Source organism: Gossypium hirsutum, chromosome D13 (assembly GCF_007990345.1).
Source record: "Gossypium hirsutum isolate 1008001.06 chromosome D13, Gossypium_hirsutum_v2.1, whole genome shotgun sequence".
Classification (NCBI taxonomy): Eukaryota; Viridiplantae; Streptophyta; class Magnoliopsida; order Malvales; family Malvaceae; genus Gossypium; species Gossypium hirsutum.
This window is the reverse complement of record NC_053449.1, coordinates 45,838,126-45,861,705: the sequence shown is the minus strand read 5'-3', so window position 1 is coordinate 45,861,705 and position 23,580 is coordinate 45,838,126. Positions and strand designations below refer to the sequence as shown.

Sequence of the window (23,580 nt, the reverse complement as noted above, 5' to 3'; positions counted from 1 at the left end):
TAAGAAAGTGTCGTATACTCAATCTATTGATCTTACTCCGAATCCTATCTTTTAAAGCCTAATAACTTGATTTCTTATTCCAACTTATCATAATAGGAAGGCCACCAAGTACTTTTCCAGATAAGCCAAATTATGAACCCCAAAAGCTCAAGCTACCAAGTGCCTATCAGGCGTAGTCATATTAGCACAAACAAATAAGCAATTTCTCAAAATTCACAATTTGTCCAAAACATTGTTCATATTCATTGATGATTCCCTTAATCACATTGGTTCCTTCAACCAAAGCCTCACCAAAGATGTTATTGTCAACGACAAAAAAAAAAGGTGCGTTATCTAAAAGACCACCTCGACCAACTCTTGCCTTTTGTAAAGCCCCCTCCTAATGTGCAAGTCACAACATAGCAGTAAGCTCACACTACAAATCAAAAACAAAAAGAGGTTTAACCTCCTTGTTATGGCGCTCTAGATGGGGTAATTCTTCCTCTAGCAGACCCATTAAGCACAACTAAATACCCAATCGAAGAAACATATCACGTTACCAAATTGATCCATCAACCTACAAAACCCATTTTAACCAGTAAATCTATAACAAAGTGCCACTCAATACGATCATAGATTTTACTCATGTCTAGTTTAAGAGCAAATGACCCTCCTCACCTTATGCACAGTTTTTTTTTTTGTAATTTTTTACAATTTTTAATATTTTTCATTATTTTTTATAATGCTTATAAATTTTTAGAATTTTTAAATGATAAGGTCACAACGGTATCATCCTCAAATATACGATGATTTATAATTCGTAAGATATCCCAACCAGTATTTTTAATGTCCAAAAATTTAACCGGTGATCAACAGAAACGTTAAGTCCTTATTTGGATAAAAAAAAACTTTTAAAGACCAAAGTAGTATATATATATATATACACTTCAATGACTAAATGATGCACTATGCCCTTTACCAAAAAAAAATGATGATGCACGAAGCCAATATTAAAAACTTATCAAACAACTGTAAATCAACTAAGCAACTAAAATGTAATCAAAATTGCATAATATCAAAATTAATGCACACCACATGCAACGCATGTAAATGAGGAATAATATATAAAAGCACAAACATAAATAATTTTTTGAACTAACATAGTTCAATTTATTAAATAAAGGAAAAAGCATTGGAAAAATTTACAATACATTTATTTTATAATATTATACAAATTCTTTAATTATGATCTGAAATATATTACCATGATAATACTGAATTATCAAAATAATTTATATAGTTTAATTATGTTCATTATTTTACCTTACATGAATTTAATAAATTAAAATATTTAAACATGTAATATCATTTGAAATAAATTCGTCGATATAAAAATAAAGCATTAGCCTTTATCATATGTTCACAACATTATGAAATAGGGGATCAAAAAAGGCTAGGAACAACATACAACTTCTCATATTTTCATTTTCAGCACGTAAATTGCTCTAAAGATCTAAAGAATGAGAATCACAAGTTTATCGGCATGGAAATAGACCAAAACTTTTCAGGAGAGGAAATTACTATTACAGTTCAGGAAAACAATTATTATGCTTTGCTTATTGCACACAACACAGCTGAATTCCTGGATTTCCACCTTCCTTTGTTGAAACGAACTGCTTGGAATTGGCATCTAGCCGATGGATATTGGGACTTTCAACTCAATTTTAGCAATTCAGATTCTAATTTGTTGAAAAGTCAAACTGCAACTCATCTATGAAATTATGAAAGCTTCAATGGACTTCAGTAATAGTATTGAATCATGATCATGAACATCATAATAAGCAAGGCTTTCACACGGAGCAGAGGCGTTTTTTGTATGTAATACCTCAAGCAACCATCAAAATTCCTCAGTTAGGAGACAAATACTGAAATTTGGAAGGTGGGGCTGATATCTAGCCTCTTGACATCCAACAACCATAAGTCTTGAATGCCACGATTTGTCATTAAATTTAGGAAGCATCAGCATCTGTGAAGGGGAGCAGGATATATGTCCAGAGGTTGATATCGTAAGCGATCATTATGAGGCAAAGGTCCCTCCTGTGTATTTTAACAAGTGTATTAAGTGAAGTCAAGTTTGACTAAAACAAGTGAGTTGTTAGACAAAGGTACAACAGTCAGTTAGGACGAAATGAAAAAAAAATGCATAAACAACTTAGCCAAGGCAACTATATCCCTAAATGATAAATCCAGAAAGGGCTGGACAGTTCAATTCACCACATAAGCTGATGTTTTAAGGAATAATGTCCATATAAAACCAGCATTAGACATGCTAAAAACACTCGTATCACAATTTTTTTCCAACACTCGGATCACTAAAATTTTATTTGTCCATACCTTTTCAGATCTGTAATGAATTATAATAGTTGATAAAATGCAAATTAAAATACCTCATCCAAGTTGATCTGGAATGGCTTGACAAAATCCTCAAACATCACTGGATAGAGTCCCTTAATTTTCTCCTCAACTTCCTACAAGAAGAAACAACTCAATATGCTTAGGAGGGTCATAACAAAAACCCCAAGCCATGTTATAAGAGTTCCGTAGGTGATACAATAGCCAATAATGGATACCGAAACTATAAATTCCACTTGGATGGATGTAATCTCCAAACCTTAATTATGTGAATGTCATAATTCAGCAATCATGGCCCACTAGACTAGTGCAGAGTGTGTTTGGATAGAATTACCCTTTAGTAAGGGCTGGCCAATACCATTTGGAATAAATTGCATAATCTTGACATTCTGAACAGCATTTTTTTGATGTACGTTTCCACAACCATTTTGAGATCTCTTTCTACGTGTAATTTCACATACTCTAATTTGGAAAAGCTAATTCATTTTGAAGAAAGGAAAGTTTTTCTTGCCTAATCTCCATTATTTGAAAGAAAACAGCAGAAGATAAAGCAAAGATCATGTATACGATATGAAAAGTAACTGCTAAACCCAAAGATACATCAACATGTCAAATTTGCAGTAAAAAATGTGGTTAGCTCCCATTTGGTCTTCCTTTTTTATCAGGAGTAGCTGGCCACTTAAATTTAAATGCCACATTCTCACCAAATCATCAGCAAAAGTTTGGTCCTCATTCTCAACAGGAACCTAATAAGTTTTGAGGAAAGGCCAATTTACTTTCAAAACTGAAAATTTTTAATGTTTATCAAGGATGAAATTATGCTTGCGAAAAGCATCAAGACCCTAAAGGGTCAGATATCTAACCAATGTATAAGCCAATTACTTTGATAACTAAGAATGTAAAACTGATCTCAGCAGAAAGGTTATAAGAAAATACACAGACAATAGTTGCCAAAGTATAGGAGGTGGTCGTAATGGAAATTCAAGTACTTATCTCAAGAGGTCTACAGGAAAAAATGCAGTACGATAAGCCTCTGTCTCATGAGGTGCTTTACTACCAGATCATGCTATTAGTTCCATAACATGAACATATATATATAGCAATATACTCACACGCCTTATGTTCCTATCTTATAATCGCCTTATGTTCTTATCTTATAATCTTACTTCTTTGCTTTCTGCTTCAAATGTTGTACGTTGTTTACATGCAAGTAATTTCTGGGATAGGATGTCAACGATACACTTTGAGAATGGGCAACCATGGGATTTTCCATGATCATATGATAGAAAAGCATACATGCAACATGAAGATGTAGCTACTGAACTACATCAGTGAATCAGCAGTTTCCACAAAACTTAAAAAGGCAATAAAAGAGACCAAAAGAAAAGTATAGAGGATCAAGGACAAAAAAGTGAGTTGATTAAAGGCCTCAACTGAATATGATTTATCCTAAGAGTTAAACCCAAGAACATTAAAGAATAATCACGGACAACACAGCAAAATTGTCCAACTTTAAATCAACCAATATATGGAATAGGTGTATTTTAGCATACCAATCCTGTGATTCTTGACTTTTCCAACAGTTCCTTTGCAATCATATCCAGTATGTGCCTGTTGTCTTTCAAAGCATTTATTGCAAGCTCTTCAGTCTCTTCAATGTACTGCATGAACAACAAGCATCATAATTTCAATTGAAGTTAAAAAGTCAGAAAACTAAACACATCCTTCATATTTATACTTAAAAGGAAAAAATAACGCATTTCAATGCCTGTTTAACAAACAAAAATCGTACACTCACAGATACCTTAAAGGCATGCACATCTTTTTATTGAGATTTATAGGTGGTGTCGAATATCTATTTTGAAGTGAAACCAATTTGTTGATAAAACTAAACATTGTCCCTAGTATGGTAGCACTTTACATGTTAAGAGTAGGAATTTTTTAAGCCAAAACTCCATCCTACTTCAGATAAATATCAAACAGTTCATCAAATAATCAAATGATTAAGCTCCACCAGAATTTCATATTCATCCTACGTGAATATAACAGCAGTGACTATAATTTGCAATCAGACCTCATTGCAGCAGGGGTAGACATTCTTTCTTCATCTTTCTTATATACAAACAGATGTGCGTGTGTTTAGATTAAAATATGTATGAATAGCTATGGCTTAATTCAAGCCAAATAGCTTGCTCACTGCTTCAAAGCTACTTCATGCCAGTTCTTACATGTAATTACATGAATGCATATAGTTAAGTGGGCAATTGCAAGAACAAATGCAGTACTCATTTTGAGGTAGCTGTCACAAGATCATATGTTCTGTGCATGCATTTGACAATACCAATTCATCATGCAGAAGAGTAATCATTTTGGCTGCAAAGAAGTAAAATCTAAGAGTAAGATAGACGATGTTACCACTTATCAAGCCTGTCAACTAACTAAAGATTTGACAGTTGGGGGGGGGAGATTAAAAGATATTTCACCATATTTTGTTCTTCACCGATGGGAATCAGATTATAAAGAAACAGATATTTGTTACTACTGTGCAGGTAGTAGCACCTACTACTAATAGACTAATGGTACATTATCACAATATCAAACAACAGTTATAAAAAGACAGAGCAAGCTAAAATTACCCTTGTCAACTCTCGACTAAACAGCTCAGATACTTCAAGTGTCATATTGGCAGGAATTACATAAGGATCATCCCACTAGCACAACAGAGTAGGGAAAAATAATTAGTTAAAAAGAAATAGGATGTTTCTATTAAAATTTACAACTTGAGAGTTATACCCTATATTTTATTAATTCACCATCTGGGCTATCTGGTCGATCTAACAGCCCCACTCTTTTGGTTAGTTGAGTAAGCCCTAACCTTGCATTTTGTGGACTGATTACCATTTCCCTTGCAATCTGAAGAGACACATTCAGTGAGAAAAAACAAGATTTGAAGGGTACTTTTCAAATAAAAAACAAAGACATAGATCATTGTAAATTTAAGACACCCCGAAGTGCAATTAGTTTAGATACTTACATCCTTAAGGAAAATTATGACGTAAAATAAGGCACATCTAAAATTATAAATAAAAAACTCTTATTAAAGCTTAGCTCATACTTCAGACATGATTTCTTGGAGAAGAAAACTAAAACAAAATTTCCCTCTTAATGCCTGAAAGGTGAGTTGTGCCAATGTAAAATGCCATGAGGCTAACCCTGGGTAAGAGCAAAAGTTCGAGACTAAAAGGTTGAACAAGAGTCAAAAAAACAATACAAACACAAAAAAACCAATCGTTATATGTTCTTACAGAAGTAAGCATCCATGTTCATGAGTCAATTTGATCTAGTCCTTAGGGCATTTGTGTGTAGTGCACCAAGTTGTGACTCAAGACATGCTATGCTTATGCAGCTGGAAAAGCTTCTAAAATGACTATCAAGATAAACTATGAATAAAATCAGTGCTTAAGTTTGAGAAAACAAATTCAGAAAAGAACTAGATCATGAAATCTTTGTTTGCTCCATTTCCATAACACTTTCTCAGTAATGCAGAGTGGAACAAAGGTAAACCTAGCCCACTAACTTAGACGTCAGATATCATCAATTTTAACTCCTATGGCAGCAGGTACCTCAACTAGCTTCTCAACTCAGATTAGTTTGAACCAGTGCAAGAGAAAAGACAGGGAGCCAGATAAATAAATTAAGGATTTTGAAATTCCATTGAACTTCAATAAAACATTTCTTCATCTCTTCTCAAAGCTACCTTTTTTTCTGATTCCTTCTAACTAAACCAAATCAGTGCAGACACCTGCCTCAAGCTTCCTTAAGGTTCCACACAAAGTACACTATCACTGAGGCAGAAGATACTGGCAAAAGACAAATTATCCTGAACTCATATTCAACAGATTTCAGAAGAAAGCTTTGACTCCAAAATTCACCAAATCAAAAAAAAAAAAAAGGAGAGAGAAGGGGGGGTGGGGGTTAGTGGCGAGAACATGCTAACGTGACAAGAGTAATATTTGTAAATTTTCCTCAAAATGAGCAATGCATTTGAACTATTCTATCAAAAAACAAATGCTATAAGGCAAACACCTTTGTTATCTTTTCCAAATCATCCCTTCCACCATCAGTTATGTCATCACCAAACACAACACGTTCAGCACAACGTCCACCATGGGCTACCACCATTTGCATTTTCATGTAACCAAATGTTGTATAACCTTGGTCAACCATGTCTTCACGGGGGTAGAATACAGATATTGCCGTTTCCTATTCATGTTGGGAAGAAGAAGAAGATAAAATAACAAAGAAAGGAAAATAAAAATAAAAAGTACATAACAAACCATCAAATAGAAACCAATTGAGGATAAAACATTTGTACCTTGCCACCAGGCAGGAGCTGAGAAAATGCATGCCAATCAAATCGAGGAAACAAGTGAGCTAAAACTATGTGCCCAGCTTCATGAACAGCCAGAAGTCTCTTCTTTTCAAAAGATACCTATATTATGTCAACCAAAAAAACCAGAAAAATAAGCTAAAACATTCTATAATACAAAATGATCAGCTTCCTTTCATTGTCAAATTTCCAATAATCAACAGGAAGTAATTTAAAGGGCAATAGTAGTTATTCCACCAGCTTCTACTACTCCACCAAATGATTACACTAGGAGATTTTCGTAAAACTTGAAAATCCTTTTTCAATTTTTTGTTACATGCTTTTAGTGCTAGCCAATTTCAGGATTCTAGGTGATCTTTCACTGAAATTTTATAACCAGTAATCATATCTCTAGATATAAAAATGCACCCTTGGAACAGAAAATATGAAAATCGAACTTCTTAAAGTCTGGCATATTACAACAAAAGGTTGCAAAGTTTGTCCGATAGCACTATTTAAGAATAGTAGATTTCAGCACTTACACTTGCTTCACATTTTTGTTGCTCTTCCTCTGTAAGGAGTACACCCATACCTTCAAGCAACTGTTTATCTAACACATCAATAATATCTTGCTGGGAGATCTTAGAATGCCCTTTTCTCACCTGCAATACGATATAAATGTAACAGAAACCCAAGGCCGAAGGAAACAACAAAAAATAACTTTCGCTCAGATTGCACTAGAGGTCACCACAGTAGTCCAAAGGTTTTCAAACAAGCTCCAGCACTAAGAAGCATGGACACAAACACAAAAACAGGAAACAGGCGTGTGCTACCATGTGGTTTGTACATAGAATGTTGGATTTAGTTCCCGTGACCAGGGCTAAATTCCTGGTAGCCTCACACACACACAACAACAAAAACAAAAGAAAGAGGCATGGACATAGCTACATCAATTAGGGCATGAACATGGTACAATATTATGGTTATATACACGTCTATATTATTTAAAATTTCACAGTTTGACAAAAAGAGAAAACAGAAAACAATATACATAATTGAGGGTATGTCACTATTAACAAATGCTTAAAAGTAATTTTGTTATCATGCATAAATTCTCCATTGGGTTGATCTTCAAATTTATCTAAACCCAATTACTTTTTTCATCTAAAACCTCCAGCCCAGAAGGCGTGAAATCTTTTGACTAAGAAAGCTCACTTGTACCAAAACTTTTAAAAACTTGTGCCTCACTAGTTAAACTCATCTTTTCTTTCATAGCAGCTGTCACAAGCTGCTTTTGAACATCATTGTATCGCCTTTCACTCCTTTATTGCATCAACTATGCTGTGTTCAGTTCTACCATGAACCTTAGCTATGAAGATTGATGCACGAGGCAAAGCCAAGGTATGACTAAACAGTCATCACAATCGCTCTCTCTTTTCACTAATATGGTGGCAATAATTATTTCTTGCTTCACCAGCATATAGCATGGCCACACTGTGTCTTGTCTCATGCTGGAAAACAAAATAATCTTGTTATTTAACAGCTTTGGCATCTTTGGTAGTATATACATGTATCCAGCCATGTTAGACATTTAACCAGATTTGACATGGAAATGTAAATTGAGCCATGTATTTCACAGCTTCATAGAGGGGCTAACCTGAAAACTGGGATTACCAAACTCAACTCCTCCAGTGTCCCAATTTACAATTGACTGATTTAAACAACATTGACAACCTGCTCTCTTTTACCAAATCACAGCTCTATTCCTACAGACTAACGAATATGATCAACTTAGGAGACAAAGCATCTACATATTTCCAGGCAACAATCAGTATGACATCCCTAACAATTAAGCAACTGCAAACATGAAACAGCTATATCCGAAAGAAAGCTGTCATGAGGGCTAGATACATAACTGAGAGTAGACTAAAAACATATACTTCATTAGAATCATATGTCAAAGCAATTATTTTTGGATTAATGACAAAATGAGTACTTACCGACATTATTGCTGCTTCATTGACAAGATTTCGGATATCTGCCCCGGAAAAACCAACTGTGCGAAATACAAGCTGTAGTGGGATGAGATAAGACAACAGTTAGCCCAAAACCAAATTAGATAGCATTCAAACTCAAACACTTAGTATGTCTAATTGAAAACTGATAAGCCATATTGTGCACATTACTGCACCAAAAAGGTGGCACTCCATTTTTCTAACGAAGAACTCTGATCTACACTAAAAATTCATATTCCTTCTCTCTCTCTCTCTTTTTTCCATTTTCCTGAAATACCATTTTCATTCTAAAAGCTAACATATTTTTTCTCCTCATTTTTACATTTATTTAAAAATTGCATTACTTCAAATTATTTGTCTATTTAATCCTTCTAAACAGAGTGTGGATTGTGCAACTGTGCAGTCATATACCAATAGGGTCTTAATAATTACAATAATATGAGAAAACAGCAGGCGAAAAATCTTGTTCAATCAAATTACACATCAACCTTTATTTCTCAAAAACAATTACACAAAGACATACTTGTTTGGTTGTCCCTTTCACTAGAGTGAAGCAACACAACCACCCAAATAACTTCACCTATATATATTGGTAAAAACAGCTGCCTAACTCATAGGAGTTAAAAAATGTTTACATAATACACATTCTTCAATGATTTTTCTCAGTGCAGTAGATGCAGAAGACAATATAAAATCCAGCAGAACCTTTCCAACTGAAAGAAAAATGGTGATAATGCTTGAGTTATTGGCAAGCTCAGTAAAGAAAAAGAAAGAGTGATTTTGTAAATTTGCTAACTACTAGAATTGTTTATCCCCTTAAAATAAACTTCAGCTTCCATTGCCTTCTCACCAAATATCACAAAAAAATAAAAGCAGATCAGAAAATATTGTAATCAGACCAAAAAAGATACAACATGAAGATTCTAGGTATATTTGACCAATCTCAGCAGCTTTTGAACTCATTCTTGAGCATGCCAAGAGTTGTGACTAGTTATGAAGACTGATATGCTTCAGGAAGGCAGAACAAGGAATCATTGGTGATGTACAAGGTTAAGAAAATGACATCAAATGCATAATTGATGGATAATAGAGCTTACTAGTGGACTAAGTGGTATGTATTTAACGTCAATTAGCTTTGGACAATGCCTTGTCCTTGTATAGAATTGGGCCTCTTTGCTTAATGCCAGTTAGTTTTAACCTTGTACGTTGGGTGCTTTAACACATAATCAGACTTTATAAAAGCATCAAACAAGTGTTACATGCAATGATGATGATGATGATGATGATGATGATGATGGTAAGAAAATGCTATTTATTCGTCAACAGCAGATATGTTATCCCTTTAATCTATAGGTGCATGATACATGAAAAAAGGGTTGGATGAACTTGAGCAAATTTAGGAAAACACATGAATAAGAAGTTAAGAACAGACCAACCACTATACTTAGACACATGCTCAAATTACATTAACTTACCTGTTCAAAGTTCACATCTTCAGCTAGCAGCTTTCCTGCACCATGCACACCAAATATTTGCACTCGTTGCTTTGCATCTGGCAAACCAATGTATAGACGGCGATCAATGCGTCCAGGGCGAACAAATTCAAGGTCCAATTCATCTGGCCTATTGGTGGCGCAGATGAATATCACTGCTTGTCTGAGTGAAAACCGATCAACACCAGTTTTTTCCTTCCTATATGATGTAAAGTTCAATAAGAAAACTAATTTGCAAGCATGAAAAGGCCTGAAAAAAGTAGCTTAGTCTGCAGAGTCTACAAAACAACAAAATACAGAGCTCCTTTCAAGAATTAAAAATATGACCATTTTAGGATTCAAACTGATTTAACCTTTGACCAGATGCTCTAGTACAGCACCAAAAGAGAGTACTTATCATTGTTCAATAAGTAAAAAAAAAAAAAGTGAGGAAAAGTGAAAAATATTAACTAGAAGTCCAAAAATGCACATCAGCTGAACAAACTCTACTAACTCAGTCCCACCACCCTGAAGGCCCAGAACTCATAACAAATCAATCTCTGTTAAAATGATTAGAATGTGTAGAAATCAGAGTATTTTATACTAAATAGAATATAAATCAGAGTTTTTATATACAACCTATGACACTACTTTAGGAAACTCTAAGTTAGGAAAGATACTAAATAGGAGATATGATCCCTTAAAATAAGGGATTTTAATAAAAAAAATATCTACAAAATATTCCTAAAATATTTACAGAATATTCCTACACTCCCCCTCAAGCTGGAGAATATACATTGTATAATCCCAGCTTGAATAGGAATTTATTGAACACAGGTTTAGGCAAAGCCTTGGTAAGAATGTCTACAATCTGTCCTTCTGAAGGAATGTAAGAAAGAGTGGCTGTCTTTTTGTTGACTTGATCAGCAATAAAATGCCTATCAATTTCAACATGCTTTGTTCAGTCATGTTGAACTGGGTTCTTGGCAATCTGAATGGCAGATTGATTATCACACAAAACTTCAAAGTGATCCTCCTGATTTGTGCCAAGTTCTTTTAGTAATTTAAGTAGCCAAATTCCTTCGCATATCCCCAAAGCTAGTGCTCTAAATTCAGCTTCAGCACTACTTCTTGAAACAACAAATTGTTTCTTACTTCTCCAAGTTGTAAGGTTACCCCAAACAAAAGTGCAGTACCCACTAGTGGATCTTCTTTCAGTGAGATCTCCAGCCCAACTAGAGTCTGTAAAATCTTAACAATTCTGTCTTGTGTCTTCTTAAACATTAAGCCGTGTCCTGAAGTTTTCTTCAAGTACTTGAGAATTCTATTTGCTGCTGCCATATGCTCTTCAGTAGGATTAGTCATGTGTTGACTTATCACATTTACGGGAAAAGCTATATCTGGCCTTGTCAAGGATAAGTAGATTAGTTTCCCAACTAACCTTTGAAATTTCTCTCTGTCTACTAAGGACTCATCTTCTTTATTGAATCTCAAGTTTGCCTCCATTGGTGTATCAGCCGGCTTACAGCCAAGAAAACCAGTTTTTTTGAGTAAATCAAGTACATACTTTCTCTGGTTGATCACAAGTCCTTCTTTTGATCTTGCCACCTCCATTCCTAGGAAATACCTTAGCTTTCCCAAGTCCTTGGTTTCGAATTCCCTGTTTAACAACTTCTTCAAATTGCTAATCTCTTCCTCATCATCTCCAGTAAGAATGATGTCATCCACATACACAATTAGGATAGCTTTCTTATTTGTAGAAGTTAGCTTGATGAAAAGCGTATGATCGGCAAGGGACTGCTTGTAGCCATTTTGAAGAATGACTTTAGTGAACCTCTCGAACCAAGCTCTGGGTGATTGTTTTAACCCGTATAGAGACTTGTTGAGCTTGCAAACCTTGTTGCTACCTTCAATAGACTTTGAGCCAGGTGGCAATTGCATATAGACTTCTTCCTCAAGCTTGCCATTAAGAAATGCGTTTTTTACATCAAGTTGGTGTAATTTCCAATCGCAATTCACAGCCAAACTTAGGAGTACTCGAATAGTGTTAAGCTTTGCCACAGGTGCAAAAGTTTCTGTGAAGTCTATCCCATATGTTTGCGTGAAACCTCTGGCCACTAGTCTAGCTTTGTATCGTTGGATACTGCCATTGGAGTTATACTTTACAGCAAAGATCCATTTACAGCCGACAGCCTTTTTTCCTTGAGGAAGGTCTGTAATGGTCCAAGTAGCATTTTTCTCTAGTGCACAAATTTCCTCTTCAACAGCCCTTCTCCATTTTGGATCCTTTAGAGCTTCAGCTATGCTTGTGGGAACCTGTTCTTTATCCAAAGTTGCTGTAAATGCTTGAAAAGACGGCATCAATGAATTATAACCAGTAAATTTTCAATAGGATGCTTGGTGCACTGTCTAACCCCTTTTCTAATAGCAATAGGAAAGTCATCTAGAGTAGTGGACTTACTGATTTCTTCTTCCATTTCAGCAGCTGGACCCAAATCCAATTCTCGGCAAGAATCAGATTGCAAAACAGTCTCAGGGATATGTCTTCTTTTTCTTGTGTAGACACGAAGCTGTTTGGGTGATGGTGTTTTTTGAAGACTGTCAATTGGAGTAGGTGTATTTTCAGGAAGAGTGTTTAAAGTGGGTGTAGGTGAATTAGTCATAGGTACTACAGGAGAATCAATGGGAGCATTCACAGGTGACAGATCTGCAGGTAATGGCGAACAAGATGGCAATTCTGAAGGTTGAGAATGAAGATTAGAAGGAGATACCTGTTGTGGCTGAAAATCACTCCATGTTTCCCCCTGAATTTCAGCCTGAGTGAAATAGGAATCCTGCTCATAAAATGTTATATCCATAGTGGTGAAAAATCGTTTAGAATGAGGATGATAGCATTTATAACCCTTCTTAAGTGAAGAATACCCAACCAATACACATTTTAAAGACTTAGGATCTAACTTGGACTTATTAGGAGCAATATTTTGGATAAAAACAGTGCAGCCAAAAATTTTAAGTGGCAGAATGGAGGAGATAGGCTTAAAATGAGGAAAGTGCTGCAAAAATATAGATTGAGGCGTTTGAAATTTTAAAACCTTACTAGGCATCCGGTTGATTAAATATGTGGCAGTTAATAAGGCTTCCCCCCACAAATATTTAGGAACATTAGTGGTAAATAGAAGAGAACGAGTAACTTCAAGAAGGTGCCTATTTTTCCTTTCGGCAACGCCGTTTTGCTGTGGGGTTCCAACACAAGAACTAATCTGAACTATGCCCTTTTCCTTAAAAAAATCACCTAAAGACCTAGCAAAAAATTCACTGCCATTATCAGATTTAAAGAGCTGGATTTTAGACTCAAATTGAGTGAGAACCATGTTATAAAATTGCACAAAAACACTAGCAGTTTCAGATTTATCTTTCAGCAAATAAGTCCAAGTTATCCTACTGTGATCATCAATAAAAGTGATAAACCACTTACAATTATCAGCATTCTTCACCCGAGAAGGGCCCCAAATATCACTATGGATCAAAGAAAAAGGGTAAGAAGGCTTGTATGTAGAAGGAAAATAAGATGATTTAGTATGTTTGGCAAGAGAGCAAACTTTGCAAGAAAAAGAATTAGGCCTTTTATTAATGAATAGAGCAGGAAACAATTTTGCAAGGTATTGGAAACTAGGATGGCCTAAACGAAAGTGCCATAACATAACAGTATCAACTTTTCCTAAAGCGGTAAATGACTTGGAGATCTCGATTTTAGGAGAGGTAGGGAGGATGTAGAGACCATTATGCAAGCTGGCCTTACTAATCATCTTCTTCGAGTTCAGTGCCTGCAAAGTACAATCACGATCATTAAAAATTACAGAGCAGTGCAAGTCTGTGGACAATTTACTAACAGAGATGAGATTGCACGCCAGATTTGGTACAAAGAGAACATTTTTAAGTGCAATCTGTTCATTGAGAATAACAGTGCCATGTCCCTCTATTTTGCACAAGGTACCATCAGCCGGTTTGACAGCTTTACCAAAGGTATGGAAAAAATTGTGAAACAATGCCTTGTTACCAGTCATATGATCCGTAGCACCAGAATCGAGGATCCAATTAGGAGTCAACTGGGAGGAGAAAAATGCAGTAGAAGAAAGGTTACCTTTTGGATCTTTTATGACCAAATTACCTTCACAAGACCCTTGAAACTTTCCAAATAGTTTTTGAAGTTCAGCAATCTGTTCTTTAGTGAAACTAGTGACAGAGGTGGCAACGACAAGGCTTGATTTATTATCTCGAGAGTGCTTGGACTTCCAGTCCTGAGGCTTACCATGAAGCTTCCAACACTTCTCCTTAGAGTGGCCGGGCTTTTTGCAGTGATCACACCAAGGTCTCCCCCGTTTGGAAGAGGGAGATGATTGATGGGTCAGTAAGGCAGATCTTTCAGAAGTGGAATATGGTTCATCAGACAGCATCACACACCTTCGGCTTTCTTCCTTCTTGACCATAGAGAAAGCCTCTCGAAGGGAGGGAAGAGGAGAAATAGCCAGGACCCTGCCGCGAACCTCGTCCAGGTCCTTATTTAAGCCTTGGAGAAATTGAAAAAGTCTTCGTTGAGTAACAATTTGCTGATAAAGAGCAGCATCTCTTGGATCTACCCAATCATAATGTGCATACAAATCTAATTGTTGCCAAAGAGCAGTAAGGGTATTGTAGTAGAGAGTAACAGGCATGGTTCCTTGTTTAAGGGTGGCTGCTTGATCTTCAACATGATATAATTCAGCAATGTTATCCGTGCTAGAGTAGGTTTCGCGGACTGCACTCCAAATTTCAGCGGCTGTGGTGTAAAGAAGAAAGTTTTTGCTTATACTCGGGGTCATGGAATTAAGGAGCCAAGTCATAACCTGACCATTGTCACGCATCCACTTAGCAAAACCAGCATCAGTCACAGCAGGCTTCTTGATTTCACCAGTAACGTAGTCCAATCTTTCTCTGCCCAAGAGAAAAATCTTAACTGATTGGGACCATTCAAGAAAATTGTTGCCATTCAATCGATGGCAGGTGATAGTCAGACCAGACGAATCTGATGGAGCATCGGAACCAGAAAAATTTTCTGGATTTGAAGTAATCTCCGAAGTAGGAGAAGGAGTTTCGGACATGGTCTAGGTTGAAAAAAAAATCGTAACCTAAGCTGATACCATGTAGAAATCAGAGTATTTTATACTAAATAGAACATAAATCAGAGTTTTTATATACAACCTATGACACTACTTTAGGAAACTCTAAGTTAGGAAAGATACTAAATAGGAGATATAATCCCTTAAAATAAGGGATTTTAATAAAAAAAATATCTACAAAATATTCCTAAAATATTTACAGAATATTCCTACAGAATGTTTATTAATCTAAAAAGAAAATGAAAACAAGACACTTAGATGAGATGAGCATGGAAATTTGAATTAAACAATAATGAGTATTACTAAACATTGTTTAAGAATTCTAATTATTCTCCAATAAATCCGAAGGCAAACAAGTAGCTACGAGAGCAAATACTGGCATATGCAGTGACAAAAACTAGTACACTTACTCCCCATCAAGCTGAGCAATAAGTGCTTCAAATGTTGCCCTTCTGCGTGGATCTTTTCTTGCATGCCTTCCAGCAATAGCATCAATTTCATCAACAAACACAAATGCAGGTGCCTGGAACAAAGGATATGCATGTAATTCTGATAAGCAGAAAACAACTAGAGTAAGGAAATCAATAATTATTACAAGGGAATTAGAATGAGAATGCCGGCATATTAGAACTGCTACTTGAAAATAACAATGCTGTCAGTACTCAGCAAGCAAAATTATGAATACAGACAGAATAAATTCCAATGTAGCATTTGGTTTCATTTAACCAATGTGTTCAACTAAAGCCATATCAGAATGCCAACAGAACCTTTGGAAATGAAAGTCCTCATGGTCCTTAAAAGATCAAGAAACAATTGGCTGAAATTTTAAAGAGAAAAAAAATAAAGGTAACTTCCTGACATCCATTATTCGCACTAATAAATCCAGGAGAAGGACCATTATAACCTTTAAGGGAGGATGCTCAGTTTTGATCAGTGTCCCTACTTCTTACCACGAAAGCTGTTCTCATTGGTATTACAGTAGGCCTCTCCTTTCCATTAATAATATTATGTTCTTCTATGGCCAAAAGAGAGATGAATATAGAGTGTGATAAAGGTATTAAAAGAAGAAAAAGCACAATCAATTGCCAATAACCAGTTCTAACTAATCTTAGGAGATTTTACTGTCTAAATTCTCAAGAATTTTTTTTAAAAAAAGACCAAATGCTCAAGAAATAATTACTAAGTTTTATGAAGTCTTCTATCTCTTATCCAAGGACTCATAAAAGGCAAAGAACTTTTTATCATTATCCATCAACATTAATCAAGTTTTTGCCGCAATCCAAACTGTCTTTCTTTTAGTAACTGAGACTACTTAAGGTAATTATGACACTAAATTATGAATAAAAGGCAATCATGAATAGAAAGAGATTATGATGCTAAATCGTGATGCAGTCATGGATTACAAAATATTGTGTTATTTAAAATTTTGGTGGTTGGCGCGAATACTGGAACCAAGCAGAGTAATTGTAGTCCTACAAGGTAGTAGAGACAATGTGGGGATTAGCAACTAGTGTATGATAAAATTTAATCATTTTGAGAAAATGCAGAGTTCAGATGGTGCAAGCTGTGAAAGATGGCAGAGCAGCGCATGTGTTGAAAACTTTGGAAGTCACTCTCGATGGTTGTTCTCATGAAAAGGTGGTGAATGAAGAGTATTTGGTAGAGTGTCATACAGTGCCAAAAAGAATTAACTGTTTTCTCTTGTTTCTAGAACTTTTGGAAGAATAAAAGGCATCTTTCTTCTATTTTCCACATTAACTCAAACTTTTTTTTCTGATTTTAGAAACTAAAAACATCAATTTTTTTAACTTTCTACTTATTTTGGAAGCATAAAAGATATCTTTTTCCATTTTCCATGTTAACTTTTTCTGATTTTAAAAATTAAAAACATCAATTTTTTAACTTTTTACTTATTGTTAATTAAAAAGAAAAAAGAGAAGGGCAAAATTACAACAACATCAGACAACCACTTTATTCTTAATTATTCCAATCATGATTTTGCATCGCCACTCTTTCTTAAAACATTTGAGAAGCTATTCACGGAGTATATTAGGGGTGAAAATCGAAAGAGATATTTTAGGACTGCACCTGGAATCCAACTGATTTAAGTTTCAAGACAGTTTACAGAAACTTCAATCAAGTCAAACCAAGAAAGCTTTAGTAGCAATTAGTTTTCATGCTTTCGATGTGTAAAGTAGTTCCAAATCACCAGAGCAACCAGATTCCACCAGCAAAAAATGAGCTCCGAAATGTCAATAAATAAATGAGCCAAAATGGAACTGAAAATTAACAATTTTTTTCAAAATTGAAGAGAGGGGGGGGTGAAGGAGGACGCTTACATTTCTCCTTGCTATAGAAAACATCTCATTGATCCTAGCTGCGCCACTTTTTTCACTATCTGTAAACTCTGCACCAGAAGCAAAAACAAAAGGCAACCCACTTTCTTTAGCTAGTGTTCTAGCAAAAAGTGTTTTGCCTGTCCCAGGAGGTCCAGAGAGAAGTACACCCTATCATGACATACCAATGACATGCTTACCTTAGTATCCAATCAATAGTAGAAGACTGAGAAAACATCCATCGAGTATAAAAAGTTTACCCTAACAAACTGAACGCCTTTTTCATAGTATTGCATAGGATTTCCCATGTAAATCATCAGCTCATCAAGAAGATCCCAGACATCACCACCCAATACCACTTCTTTGTACATGGATTTTGTTTCACCAACATCTCCAACTGGCTGAATAAGTACAGAATGAAATCAGAATTTAAGAATGTGAAGAATTTGACAGCAGGGAAAAACAAAAGGGAAATTTGAAAATTTTACCAGAATGAAGTTTTCCGCATAAGCCATATCAAATAGTTGGTTATACTTTTTGTAAAGAAAACGCTTAGAAGTGATATGGAGAAGCATTGCAGACTCCCTAATTAACCATAAAATTAATAATCCAGGAACCAGTGCAATCACAACTTTCATAAAATAATGGATCTGTCGCTTCTGAAGGAGGTCTACTTCAACTCCAGAACTTGAGATAATCTCAAATAAGTGAGGATCAAGGGGAATATCAACCTGCCAAAGAGGTATGGCAACAAGAAATTTTATGAAAAGGATATGTATATATAACTCTGTTTCAGAAGCAACAAGAAAGAAACATCATACTTACGATATATTCTAATGGAAAACCTTCTTTCATTGTTACATACAATCTTTTCAAGTCCTCAGTGAACACGACAGCAGCAACCTGTTTTTAAAAAGAATGCATTATCAAAACTTCCTCCACTGCTATTCTGGTATCCCACAAAAATCATCCAGTAATAATTGTTTTAACAACAAATAATTATGTTAGCACCATGCATTTTATCCCCTGAATTTCGTGTCACAATGTACCTCCTCCCTTTCTTTTATGTTGGATTCACACTTTCTAAAATTTAGAGGATTTCTATATAACCATCTAAATCCTCACCCCAAAAAGCAAATAAAGGGAATATGGTTATGAAGATGCACGAGCAAGTGCAAGCGCATTGGCAATGCACATGCTTACATATGTACATGACAGATGAGCACACATGTCTGCATACAAATATATGTGTACACAGACACCACATATTCAAAGGTTGCAAGTACCATATTGATAAGCAGCATTCCATTTTCTCAGAAAAGTTGTACATGCTGGTACAATGCATTTCGATATACCATTTCAGTCTTATGGCATATATAACGAAATGAATTTCAGACATTTGTTTATATGCATGAAATGAAAACAGGAAAATTAACTCAAGTTACATAATTCAAAATAGTTTGAATAATATTAATAACAGAGAGAATATAAATGATATTCTCTTTGATTATAACAATACCAAAATGTAAATCAACACAGTATCATAGTCCTCTAAACAATAATCAAAACAAAAAATCTTAAACAAAAGTAATAATCTTAAACAAAAGTAATTGAGAAATTTGCCACAAATAAAATCTTCTTGCTTAGTAAAACTGAATATACAGGTGAAGACATTTTAACTTTTTAGTGGGCAAATGCCCACCCATTCAAATCACCAAGCACCTAGAAGATATAACTGGAAGTGAAAAATGTGGAAGCTCTTAATTTCTAGAATAAGAAAACCATACAGCGCTCATCTTAAAGACAGAACGCCAAGCTCGGTTTGAGTAAACACAAAAGGTATATGTTTTATTATGCATGACCACTGGAAATTATTGACCCATTCTGCCCATGTTTCTACAGTATCAGTTTTTATGTAGGTCCTCTTTCCCTCCACATGGGCTTTCATTTTGCCAATCTCTCAACAACTCCTTACCTTTCTGAGAGGAAAATTGAAGTCATTTTACTGCTCTACAACACAAATCTCTAACTATATAATTCCTGGTGTTTGCAGCTTTTGCCTTTTGGTGTTATAGGGCAGCTATTCTCAAGTGATTTTATGAGATCTGTAGCATTAGATTTCGAAAATGAAAAACAAAATAAAAAACCACAGAAGATTTGCTCTCACTGAAACATAATGCTTTGAAACAAGCCAGTACAAAGAAATAAACTGAGACTGAGAGGTACATAAAACAAATGGAATGTACCAGCATGTACTCTCATCTAGACAACTATGGTATTAATGTGTGTATGAATTTTGATGGTAACAATATGAAATTCACCAACGAAACGCAAATAAATTCCAGTTAGTAGGGTATGGGAAACAATAAAAAAAAATTCAAGCAATGGAATTCAAGAAGCATGCTAGTTATTTCCCAAAAAGTGCAAGAATAAACAAGACGGGACACCAGCTTACCTCAGAGGACTCAAGTTTTTGAAGAAAGTAAGTGTAAGGTAGTTTAGGACGATAAAGCCACCATCTCTTAGATATCCATAGAGCTCTAGTTCCCTGTGTTTCTGTTACCTTTTCAACTACATCCTTGAGAAGGCTATTTTCCACCTCTTTCATGTCAAATTCAACCACATACTTGGCATTTATGGAATCTAATTGCTCAGATAACTTTTCCTTTCTCAGGATCTCTTTCCAAGCTTGAAGCCTGTCACGCCATGTTCCCATGCTATCTGGAACTTCACCTGCCGGAGCAAGCATGAATAAAACAGGGTGTCAATAAACACAAAGGGAAAAATATTCAGTCATTATAGATAGATAAAATTCAAGTCAAATACCAAAAAAACCGACATGACTTTAAGAAAAACACTTGTCATAAATTAACCACAAGTTATATACCTGACATGCAGAAAATACTAAAGCAGGAAGCCAGTTACTACTCATGTACTGGAGACGAACTAAGGTAAAATACTCGAATGAAAAGTTTCCATTGAAAAAAAGAGAAGACTCAAAACACAATGCAAGAGAACTTTCTTCTATAGAAGCAAATAAAAGCCTTGCATTAATAATTGATGGCTATGTACAAGCATACATATTAACTGACCTGAAATGCCTAACTCTTTTCTCAGCTCCTCCTTTTCTTCTGCATTCAATCGTGCATCATTGTCAATAATTTGTTTCACATTCTCCTTAGAAGACTCTGGATCATCGTCCCACGCATTTTCTCCAACATAAAAACTATCGTGAATAAGCATTCCATTCGGTCCTTCAATGAATTTCTTCAATTTGAGGCCTTTGGGAGTTGTCTTCCTCCATAAACCCTTCTTAAACCTGTAATTACATGAAAGCTAGAGATATAAGAATTAATCGAAAGGCCTCCATGCTGCAAAATCTCTGTGTTGCTTTACCATTTTCAATGTTTGTATCACAAGAAAGAACTCAAATTAACAAAGCTCAGAGACAATAGAACTGGGAAAGAAAATTAGATTATAGGCACACATGAGTATTTATAGGCCAAATAAATGCTTCATAATAACCAACAATAGACTAAACATAAGATGCAGGTTACTTGTTACTCAAAAACAGTAGATATAGCTAAAATGATTGGGAATAGTATATGTGCAGAAGACATCACTTGTATTCCCTTCAAGAATTTAGTAAATTAAAGAAGAACACATTCTTTTTAACACAACAAATCACTTACTTCCACAATTATGTATGAGTATCTAGACCTTTACTCAAAATGATACTGTGCATTGTCCGAAAATAGATTCATAGACAGATTTTGAGCAAAATCTTTATATTATAAAAGATTGATATTTTTGAAAATCCCTAGACACACATGAAAGTAACCAACTTACTTCAAAACCAAGAAAATAAATAAACAATAAGCAGAAAAATCTAAAAGGTTCAATATCACGAAAATTATATAGAAGGAGATTAAACTTCCATTAAAACGTGAACTTAGATGTTGGTTGAGTAAAAAATCATGCAGCAAAGCACAACTAGATAGTCATGCCTGGTATATTATTAGAATATAAAGAAATTAGTAAACTGCAATTGTAATTGCACGTAATAAAAGAAATGCATTTACTTTCTAATATTATTAGGAGATGGCTCAGGAATCAAAGCCTCCATATAAGCCTCTGTTAATTGTTTTCTTTCTTGATCTTGTTGAGGAGCTCGCACAACAGCATACAACTTTTGACAAGAAATTATTGCAACAAAAATATAGAGGATCAAAGCAGCTATCCGTTTGAGCTCCCAATTTTTTAAATCCTGAAAAGAGTTAACCAATTATCAGCTTAAAAACAATGAAATGGTCCAGGAAAAAAAATAGAAAAGCAGAAAGCTACTGTAAGTGGTACACCATGAACTATATCCTGAAACTCAAATTCCTTGAGCAGGCAATAGGGTAACAATTAAAGGGCAAGTAGAAAGGCACTCTAGCACTATTCCCAATCACTATTAAAGATTGCTACAATATTGTTACGTTGGTTTATTTTCAAGGAAATTTTAATTTTTTAATTCAAAACCATGACCTGAAGATGCACTGAAAATCATCGGATTTGTTGCCTATCAACTACATTTGACCTTTTACGATCATGAAAGGGGGAAAAAACTACATTTGTTCGGCAGTGAATTTACTATTTACAGAATTCCTAAGTTGGAGAACAATTTTATATAAAAGCAAATGAAGAAAGAATTCCAAAAAGAAAAGTCGACTGAGGCAAATTTCAAGGCATGGTGGCAAAAAATCCAGAAAGACTCCTTATAAAAGCTTGTAACAGCCTAATGATGCACATTCCTTCTAGGAATATGTTAGCCTTTGGTGCTCTATTTGGTTAGCATACATCGTGTCAGTTCAAACAACAGCAATAGACCATTACCGGGCATAGCCAAAACTTTCGAAACTAGACAGAAGAGAAACTGGATTGTAGAGACTAGTCATATCTTTCCATGGATAATATTTGTTTACGACATTTGCAGGCTTTGTGATAATGATAATTCAGTAGCTTAAACCATTATGGATTTCAGTAGTTATTTATTAAACTATTTTTAATTTGTAATTCATTAGTTATAATTTTTATCTAAGAAAATGCAATAGCCAAATAGGAAAAAGAAACAAAGAAACTAACCTTCCAACGATCCCACCGGTTCCAGCTAACAAACTCGGGAAGCAACTCAGTCCGTAACCGATTGAATTCACCCTCGCCCTTCCTGAGCCCTTGGTTAACTCGCCCCACCAACTCACCAACCCTCACATTCGCCTCATCCAAATCAAACCCCGTTTCCTTCTTAACCGACTCCCCAAATTTGAACCAGAACTTCTGCGAGCCGAGGCGGAGCCAAGAGAAGGCATTGGAGCCAGACCCACTGGGATTGGCAGACGAAGAAGAAGCTCTAATATTGAGCCTGCGCCTTGTAAGGAGCTGATAGAAAGTGAGGGTTTGAGGGGTTTTAGAGGAAGAAAAGAGAAGAGGGGTTTGGGCGCAGGGGATTGAAACCTCCATCCAGAGTTGTTCTGATGGGGGGGGAGGTTGAGGGGTTTATCTAAACTAAATGTGAAGAGTGTAAAATGGCACTCTATTTCTTTTTTAATTGGACCGTTGTCTAGTCCGTTGACACGTGACATGCAGGGGAGTTTTTTTTTTAACTATAAAAATAATTACTTTTGTTTGTCTCATACTATATTTTAATTATTTATATTTAAAATTTTATATTTTAATCACTTACATTATTATTTTGTTACAAAGTGGTCAGTTTACCATTAAGCTTCGTTACCTCCCTAACAGCAGTTCTATGTGGCAATCTAAATGGGTTTTAAATACCAACTTAGATTTCCTACGTGA

At 35.2% G+C, this 23,580-nt stretch overlaps 1 protein-coding gene across 2 annotated transcripts; it reads right to left on the bottom strand.

Annotated features, from left to right (window-relative positions):
• Window positions 1-1,344: 1,344 nt before the first annotated feature.
• Window positions 1,345-23,300, bottom strand: LOC107919911 (ATP-dependent zinc metalloprotease FTSH 12, chloroplastic). Of its 2 annotated transcripts, XM_016849351.2 has the most exons (19): window positions 22,867-23,300; window positions 21,822-22,006; window positions 20,832-21,058; window positions 20,195-20,472; window positions 18,565-18,642; window positions 18,228-18,470; window positions 18,000-18,140; window positions 17,743-17,910; window positions 15,814-15,926; window positions 10,251-10,467; window positions 8,761-8,832; window positions 7,303-7,422; window positions 6,767-6,883; window positions 6,478-6,654; window positions 5,185-5,304; window positions 5,028-5,102; window positions 3,945-4,052; window positions 2,427-2,507; window positions 1,345-2,076 (listed from the first exon to the last, which is right to left on the bottom strand). In XM_016849351.2, the coding sequence occupies exons 1-19, from the start codon at window positions 23,239-23,241 to the stop codon at window positions 1,999-2,001; spliced, it is 2,973 nt and encodes a 990-aa protein (XP_016704840.1). In that variant the 5' UTR covers window positions 23,242-23,300; the 3' UTR covers window positions 1,345-1,998. The 2 variants fall into 2 exon arrangements, with proteins under 2 accessions (XP_016704840.1, XP_016704841.1); XM_016849352.2 differs by lacking the exons at window positions 5,028-5,102; window positions 5,185-5,304 and having other exon boundaries at window positions 22,867-23,298.
• Window positions 23,301-23,580: the final 280 nt, after the last annotated feature.